Source organism: Mandrillus leucophaeus, unplaced genomic scaffold, assembly GCF_000951045.1.
Source record: "Mandrillus leucophaeus isolate KB7577 unplaced genomic scaffold, Mleu.le_1.0 Scaffold227, whole genome shotgun sequence".
Classification (NCBI taxonomy): Eukaryota; Metazoa; Chordata; class Mammalia; order Primates; family Cercopithecidae; genus Mandrillus; species Mandrillus leucophaeus.
In genome coordinates this window covers 3,414,756-3,423,890 of record NW_012102332.1, presented here as the reverse complement: position 1 = coordinate 3,423,890, position 9,135 = coordinate 3,414,756, and the positions used below count along the sequence as shown (strand labels likewise).

The following is a 9,135-nucleotide window of genomic DNA, read 5'->3' as shown; positions in this document are numbered from 1 at the left end:
AAACGGAGTCTTGCTCTGTCGCCCAGGCTGGGGTGCAGTGGCCAGATCTCAGCTCACTGCAAGCTCCGCCTCCCGGGTTCCTGCCATTCTCCTGCCTCAGCCTCCCGAGTAGCTGGGACTACAGGCGCCCGCCAGCTCGCCCGGCTAGTTTTTTGTATTTTTTAGTAGAGACGGGGTTTCACCGTGTTCTCCAGGATGGTCTCGATCTCCTGACCTCGTGATCCACCCATCTCGGCCTCCCAAAGTGCTGGGATTACAGGCTTGAGCCACCGCGCCCGGCCTAGCGGCCTTTTTTTGCGAGTGTAATTTGGTACAAGCCATGGTGTTTCTGTTGGCATTAGCCAAATATGATTTTGAGTAAAATCATTAGTCAAAACTTTGACCGAGGCCATTACTGTCCAATAGAAATAGAATGCAAGTCAGATCCGTAATTTGAAATTTTCCCACGGTCACATTAGAAAAGGAAATAGGTGAAGTTATTTTTCATAATGTGCTTAATCCACTGTATCCCCATATTAGTTCACCACGTCATTCCTATGGCATTATAATTGAGGTGGATATTTGCTAGTCTGTTTCATCCTACTCAGTCTTTGAAATCTGGTGTCTCGTGTAGCACCCCTCAGGTGGTGGCAGCTGTGCTCCGGCCCCACCTGCCACATTGGACAGTGCAGCCTGGACCAGCTCCAGAGCAGCACATGTGAGGGCTTGCAAAGCCTGTGAGAACGAGCGCATCTGCCCTGCCACCCACACGCGCCTTTCAGTGTCTCCAGGCACCTCAGAGAAAGCCGGCTCAGCTCCGATGCCCAGGGAGATGCAGCCACCGGCTGGGCTTATGCCGCAGGGCGGGGCTGGGGCTCAGCAGGTGCGTGGGGGGAGGGTGGCAGTAGCAGACCATACGTGCACTGCCCCACAGGGTGCTGGACGGCAGGGGTAGGTGGCGTGGAGGTGACTGCAGTGGAGAAAGGCGTGGCCCAGTGGGAGTGACTGTGAAAAGGTGGGGTGCCCTTCGAGAAGCAAGCTCATGTCACCTGTCAGAGCCTACGCTTGCTGGGACCGTGAGGCCTGGGTGGGATCAGAGGCCACTCAGCACCTCCGTCCGGCCTGGACCAGCTCTGTCACCCACCCGTCTTTGGTCCCACAGGAGCTGGATGGCCTGTTGGAAATCAACCGCATGACGCACAAGCTGCTGAGCCGGTACCTGACGCTGGACAGCTTCGATGCCATGTTCCGGGAGGCCAACCACAATGTGTCAGCGCCCTATGGGAGGATCACCCTGCACGTGTTCTGGGAGCTCAACTACGACTTCCTGCCCAACTACTGCTACAACGGCTCTACCAACCGGTGAGCGTGCCTGCCACACAGGCGCCCACGGGAGGAACTCAGGGACCCCCGTCCCCGCAGGCTTCCTCCATGGCACCAGGTCCCTGTCTCCCCACTCTTCCCGCTCCCCATGACTTCTCAACACGAAGAGCACGCAGGCCCTCCGGTGTCTTCCGTGTGCACAGGGAGCCTCGGGCCCACCCTCGCGTGGACGGTCGTGGCTTTGCACGTGGGGCTGGAATGGGCTGCGTCTCCTGGCTTTCTGTCTGCCTGATGGTGGAAGTGGGGTGACTGCTTCTCATGCTTCCATGCTGGGATGTTGGGGTGTGGGGGAGCCACCCTCCCGCCCACTGCCCATGGACAACGTGAAGTGGTGTGATTGGTGGTGAAACGGTGGACGCTGGCAGTATTCTGAGGTTCAGCCTCAGAGTAGGGCCTGAGTCCTGGGACAGCCCTGCCTTGGGCTCCACACACCGGGCAGCGGCCATTCTGGCTGAGGTTCCTTCTCTGGGTAGTGAGTTCAGCTCCTACACAGCATCGGCTCGTGCCAAGGACGTGTGTGTGTCACCCACCATGCCTTCCCATAGACACCAGCAGCCCGGGGGGGATGAGTAGGGCACCAAGCAAGGCGCCTGGCTGCCGAGCTCCATCCAGAGGCAGAGGAGTGCAGGTGGTGCACGTGTGTGCACACGCGTGTGTTGGGAGAACCTTTACAAATAGTGCTTGTGCTTGCCGCTGGATCTCTGCATCCGCCCACATGTGGCTGAATTCTTACCGACTCGTAGGCCCAGAGTTTTTTGTCTCGGGAGACAGTATGCTGAGCTCTGATGGAAGAGAGGAGCGGCTGCCCCGCGGCCCAATCCTGCCTGCCATGGCTGTTGTCCGTTCAGGACCCCTGAGTGCAGGGCCACGTTTCCTGTGGGGGCTGTGGGTCAGGCCCAGGTGCATTGCGTCACTGAGGCCGTTCTCCAGGGTCGTGGCCATGCAGGTGGCGGCACCTGGCGTGGTTTCCTCAGCTCAGGGGGCCTCCAGGCCGGGCTGGGAATGGTCCATGGAAACCAAACCGTGAAGACCACCATCTCTGTTTAACTCACCTTTACGGTGTCCATTTTCCTCAACATTTTTAAAAGATGTTTATGCTTGGAATTAATTGAAAAAATATTCTTACACAAGTAATGTATCAAAATTCTAGAAAAATGAGAAATCATGGATACATAGATGAGAAAAAAATGAGTGCACTCCCCAGAGGTTTCCTTGGTAAAAATGTATTTGTCCTCTAAAGTGAGGCACAGGTGGCCCTTGGCCCCTCCATCTCCTGAGTCTGCACCCCTACAGTACCACATATGTCACAGCAGCAGGGAGGGACGGGTGGCCCTCGGTCCCTCCATCCCCTGAGTCTGCACCCCTACAGCAGCAGGGAGGGACGGGTGGCCCTCGGCCCCTCCATCCCCTGAGTCTACACCCCTGCAGCACCACATACATCACAGCAGCAGGGAGGGACGGCCAGCTACCTCCTTCCCCACACCCCGGGAGGTGACGGGAATGCTCCTGTGTGCAGATCAGCACGGTGCACCCGGTGCCATGCGTGCAGCTGCTCAGAGCCGTCTGCTGGGGCCTTACACCCAGGCAGCCGCACTCGTCCCCACTGTGGGTGGCAGGAGGCCCCTGGACACATGGGGGCCCCTAGACGCAGGCAGGCTGGTTCCATCTTATCTGACACCAACTTTGTGTGTGTCACCTGTTTCCCCAAGAGACCCAGAGCTGCTGCCTCTGCCACACCTATTGGGCCTCCTGGGGCCCTGGGGCCTGGGGACACTTGAGGTGCAAATCACAGGGAACCCTAGCTTGTCACAGGGGCATTTTCTGCAGAAGAGCTTTGGTTTATTCAGCACCCTCCACCTTCCATGAGTGGTGGTAGAAGCCATTGTGTCTGCGTTTCCCACAAGTCTTTGGTGGAATCAGCAAAGCCGTGTTATCTGGGAAAGGCATTTTAAAACAGGATTTTGTGTATCCAAGTTCTGTGTCAAATCCTGAGAAGACACACAAAACCATGCCACCCGGAATTTTAGTCTCGTGCCTGAGGGTTTTCTGAGAGCTGCGTGACGCAAGCCGGGACTTTGCTTGTTGCCTGGACTAACTTGCGGTTCGTGAGCTATCCGTGGTGGCTGTGGGAGGCGACCTAGGTTGTCTGCGACTGGAATTTAACCTGTATAGTGGATAAACATGAGACAGTGCTGCAGCTCTGGAGAGAAGCTGGCAAAAGGGTATTTCCGGGTCCAGAGTTAGGCCTCTTTTCCGGAAGACCATAGATGGAGGGCGTGTCCTCAGCGGGGCGCACCTGGAGCCCAAGGCCGCAACTGTCCCCTCACTGCTCATGGTGGCTTCTGTCCCTGGGGTGAGGTGGTGGCTGCCAGGTGTCCCCACTGTCATGTTGCCGTTTTTCTGTTTCAAAGTTATAAATAATTTGTAGGGAAATAATTTGAGATGGTGTAAACAAACTCCCTCATTAAAATTTGACCCAGTCATTTTAACATCTGTTGATGATTCCTGCCCGAATCACTTATCTTCACACTGGTGGTTGAACAGCAGTGAGGTTTTTTGTTTTTTTTTTTTTTTCTATTTTCGAGACGGAGTCTTACTCTGCCGTCCAGGTTGGAGTGCAGTGGTGCGATCTCAGCTCATTGCAGCCTCCGCCTCCCGAGTTCAAGCGATTCTCCTGCCTCAGCCTCCCCAGTAGCTGGGACTGCAGGTGCATGCCACCATGCCCAGCTAATTTTTATATTTTTAATAGAGACGGGGTTTCACTGTGTTGGTCAGGCTGATCTCGAACTCCTGACCTGAGGTGATCTGCCTGCCTCAGCTTCCCAAAGTGCTGGGATTACAGGTATGAGCCACCGTGTCCAGCTGAGTTTTAACTCCTTCATTCTCTCTGCAGGTACTAGCTGGAATTCTGCTGTATGTGGTAGCATTTGTTCATTATTTACTTATTTGTATGAACTCCGGGTTATCCGTTATGTGGAGTTCTGAGGCTAGGGTGGGTGCGGTTTGGGCAGTGCGAGCCGCCTGGTCGGTTTCGGTCTCCTGGGGCCGTCTCTGCCATTCTTTCTGCACCACCAACCTTCTGCACCACAAGGTGTTCCAGGCTCATCTTGTACTTTTCCTGCTCGGTCCTTGCAACCTGTCACTTCTCCAAGGATTCCTTCTACTGTAGAATGGCATTTAGAGACCAAGTCTGGGTGTGCCAGGGCTCACTGTTCTCGGGGGTGTCACTGTTTCCAGGTGCTCTCAGTGATCGGAGTGAGCACATCTCCACATGTGGACTGTCCGAGGTTCCTGTGCCTGCCACATACGAGGTGGCTTAAAGAATAGAAATCTGTTCTCCTACGTACGGCTCTGGAGTCCCGAAGTCTGAATCAAGGTGTCAGCAGGACCACGCCCCCTCTGAGACACTGACCACGCCCCCTCTGAGACACCACGCCCCCTCTGAGACACTGACCACGCCCCCTGAGACACTGACCACGCCCCCTCTGAGACGCTGGGTAGAACCGTTATTCGGGTGGTGACCTAGGACCATGCCCCTCTGAGACACTGGACACGCCCCCTCTGAGACACTGACCACGCCCCCTCTGAGACACTGCTCTGAGACGCTGGGTAGAGCCGTTATTCGGGTGGTGACCTAGGACCACACCCCTCTGAGACACTGACCACGCCCCCTCTGAGACACTGACCACGCCCCCTCTGAGACACTGGGCACGCCCCCTCTGAGACGCTGGGTAGAACCGTTATTCGGGTGGTGACCTCCGTTCTGGGTGTTCTTGGCTTGCAGCGGCATCACTCCAGTCTCCTCTCTGTCTTCACTGGCCACTCTCCTTGTGTCTCTGTCTCTTCTCACAATAACTTCAGTCATGTGGGGTCAAGGACCTACCCTGCTACTCCAGTATCACCTTGTCTTAGCCAGGCACATATGTGGTGACCCTCTTTCCAGCAAATTTCACATTCTGAGGTACTAGGAGTGAGGACTGAACATGTCTTTTTCGACAGTCTCACTGTGCCGCCCAGGCCGGAGTGCAGTGGTGCGATCTCGGCTCACTGCAACCTCCAGTAGGTTCAAGCGATTCTCCTGTCTCAGCCTCCTGAGTAGCTGGGATTACAGGCGCCCGCCACCACACCCAGCTAATTTTTGTATTTTTAGTAGAGACGGGATTTCACCGTGTTAGCCAGGATGGTCTCGAACTCCCGACCTCAGGTGATCTGCACGCCTTGGCCTCCCAAAGTGCTGGGATTACATGTGTGAGCCTCCGCGCCTGGACAAACATATTGTTTTCAGAGACACAATACAACGTGTACGTGTGTATTAGTCCATTTTCACACTGCCGATAAAGACATACCTGAGGTTAGGCAGTTTACAAAAGAAAGGGCTTAATGGACTTATGGTTCCCCATGGCTGGGGAGGCCTCACAATCATGGCAGAAGGTGAGAGGGACATCTCACGTGGCAGCAGACGAAGAGAGAGCTTGTGCAGGGAAACTCCCCTTTTAACACCATGAGATCTCGTGAGACTTACTCTCAGGAGAAAAGCACGGGAAAGACCTGCCCCCATTATTCAGTTACCTCCTAACGGGCCCCACTCATGAGATGTGGGAATTGTGGGAGTTACAATTCAAGATGAGATTTGGGTGGGGACACAGCCAACCATATCAATGTGCGTGTTTATTTCTATATAGTTACCTACGTATTAAAACTGTGAGTTTATACTGATATTTCCAATTCCAATTCAACACTGCAGAGTTCATTCTAGTCTTCTCTCTTTCCCTTTCTCTGACTTCGTTAAACACTGAGAATCCTTCCTTCATTATTCTTAGTATATTATTCATTTGTTCTTTTCCAAAAAACACAGGAAGTAGTTTCAGAGTTGCTAATCCTGGCTGGGTGCAGTGGCTTACACCTGTAATCCTAACACTTTGGGAGGCCAAGACAGGAAGATCTCTTGAGTCCAGGAGTTCAAGACCAGCCTAGGCAACATAAGGAGACCTTGTCTCTACAAAAAAAATTTTTTTTTTTTTTTTTTTGAGATGGAGTCTCACTGTGTCGCCCAGGCTGGAATGCAGTGGCACAATCTCAGCTCACTGAAAGCTCTGCCTCCTGGATTCAAGCAATTTCCCCTGCCTTAGCTTCCCAATTAGCTGAACTACAGGTGCCCGCCACCACGCCCGGCTAATTTTTTGTATTTTTAGTAGAGATGGGGTTTCACCGTGTTAACCAGGATGGTCTTGATCTCCTGACCTCGTGATCCGCCCACCTCAGCCTCCCAAAGTGCTGGATTACAGGTGTGAGCCACTGCGCCTGGCCTATAAAAAGGTTTTTAAAATTAGCTGGATGTGGTGGCACACCCCTGTAGTCTCAGCTACTTGGAAGGCTGACATGGGAGGATCACTTGAGCCTGGGGAGGTCTAGGCTGTAGTGAGCCGTGATTGTGCCACTGCACTCCGGCCTGAGTGACAAAGCAAGACCTTGTTTCAAAATAAGAAAGAATTGCTCATTTTTACCACCATAAAACACAAACCTACCAAATATAGTTCAATATTTGTTATCAATTTTTTGCCTTTAGGTTGAGAATAGTAAAATATTGTGTTTAAAATTCTTTAGCCAGGTATGGTGGCGGGCACCTGTAGTCCCAGCTACTCAGGAGGCCGAGGCACGAGAAGCGCTTGAACCCAGGAGGCGGAGGTTGCAGTGAGCTGAGATTGCGCCACTGCACTCCAGGCTGGGTGACAGAGTGAGGCTCCATCTCAAAATAAATAAATAAATAAATTCCGTCTCAAAATAAATTAATTAAATAAAAAATAAAACTTTTTGGAATGATAGAGTAACAGGGTATAGATTTATTCTTTCTCCTTAAGTGAAAAACTGGACAGAACTTATGGATCAACTGTTTTCAGACTCGGACCTCTCGCTGAGGAGAGGGAAGCAAGTGGGGTGAGCCCTGTGATCTTCCTGGCTTTCCATCCGGAAGCACTTTCTGGACCAAGTTCAGAAAGGAACAGTCCAAGTACAGCTTGGAAGTTCCTGCTTGGTAGAGGGGACAAATTGGAACTTGGGGAAGCTGAGGCAGCTGGGATTTGCAGGGTGGAGTACGAGAGAGGAGGGAGCTTAACAGAAACAGCTCCTGAAACCACATGGGCGTCCCATAGCCTTTGCTTGAATACGAAACTCTGCGTGTGCCAGGGAGCTGTTAGCCGAATGATTCTCAGCTCTCACACAAGGCCAGGAGGCATCTGAGTTCCTACCAGCAAGAGGAATGGAACTCTGTTGAGGCTGGGCAATGGCTCACGCCTGTAATCCCAGCACTTTGGGAGGCCAAGGCAGGCAAATTACTTGAGGTCAGGAGTTTGAGACCAGCCTGGCCAACATGGTGAAATTCCACCTCTACTAAAATTACAAAAATTAGCCAGGCATGGTGGCAGGTGACTGTAGTCCCAGCTACTCAGGAGGCTGAGGTGGGAGGATCACTTGAACCCGGGAGGTCAAGGCTGCAGTAAGCCGGGAATGCGTGACTGCACTCCAGGCTGGGTGACAGAGTGAGGCTGTCTGTAATGCATCATGACAAGATCCAGCAGCTTGACAAGTCAACTGCCTGTCGCCCAAGACACTCATCTCTCTCTCTCTCTCTCTCTCTTTTTCTCCCTATTCTTGCCATTCTGGACTTCAGTTAGACGTATGTTAGACCTTCTCATTCTGTTCTCCATATTCCTTTCTTGCATTAGTTTTCCTTTTTTTTGGAGAAAGAGTTTCGCTCTCATTGCCCAGGCTGGAGTGCAATGGCGTGATCTCGGCTCACTGCAACCTCCACCTCCTGGGTTCAAGCGATTCTTCCTGCCTCAGCCTCCCAAGTAGCTGGGATTACAGGCATGCGCCACCATGCCTGGCTAATTTTTGTATTTTTAGTAGAGACGGGATTTCACCATGTTGGTCAGGCTGGTCTTGAACTACTGACCTCAGGTGATCCGCCCGCCTCGGCCTCCCAAAGTGCTGGGATTACAGGCGCGAGCCACTGTGCTGGGCCAACACTCTCTAAAAGATAGTAACAAAGTCAAGACATGCAACATGACACTGAAATGCCCAGCGCCCAATCAAAATTTACTAGATGTGCCAAGAACCAAGAAAATGTGACCCATAGCCTGGGGAAAAGTCACTCTACAAAACAGACTCAGAAATGACAGAGATGATGGAATTTGCAGCAAGGATGTTAAGTCAGCAGCTATGCATGTGCTCAAGGGTTCACAGCAAAACAGTGTGGAGATAAATGGATGTTACATAAAAGGATCCAGTGAATTAAAGCTGAAATGCAGTATCTGGAATGAAAAATTACTTGTTGGCCCGAATTTCAGAGTAGACTTTGCAGGAGCTGAGTTTTCGAGATTATGACAATGGAAACTAGCTGAACTGAAGCACCGAAAGAAAAAAATGATGAAAAAAACGAGAAGGGCCTCAGCAAACTGAGAGACAAACATCAGCGATTCGAGTATGCCTGTGATTGGAATCCTAGTCATAGATGGTGGGTGGGCAGAAAAGCTTTCAAAATTAATGCCCTTGAATTTCCCAGATTTGATGAAAACGATAAACCTCCAGATACAAGAAGCTCAAAAAACCTCAAGCAGGATCAACACAAAGGAAAAAAGCTGCTGTTGGGCCCAGCACTGACCAGGTCAAAATAAGGCTAGAGCTGAACCTCAGTTTACCTGAGACACATGCAGTGGGGGCTTAGGATATTGGTGCTGAAACTTAGTTTTCCTCGTAGGGGATTGCAGTGACCTT

At 52.1% G+C, this 9,135-nt stretch overlaps 1 protein-coding gene across 2 annotated transcripts in view; it reads left to right on the top strand.

The window, feature by feature from the left end:
* The window catches only part of CYFIP1 (cytoplasmic FMR1 interacting protein 1), a 92,740-nt gene that overhangs the window by 54,501 nt on the left and 29,104 nt on the right, over window positions 1-9,135 (top strand). For both annotated transcript variants that reach the window (XM_011981493.1, XM_011981494.1), the window contains one exon: window positions 1,142-1,341. In XM_011981493.1, the coding sequence (XP_011836883.1) occupies window positions 1,142-1,341 (200 nt within the window). The remainder of the gene's footprint in view (window positions 1-1,141; window positions 1,342-9,135) is intronic.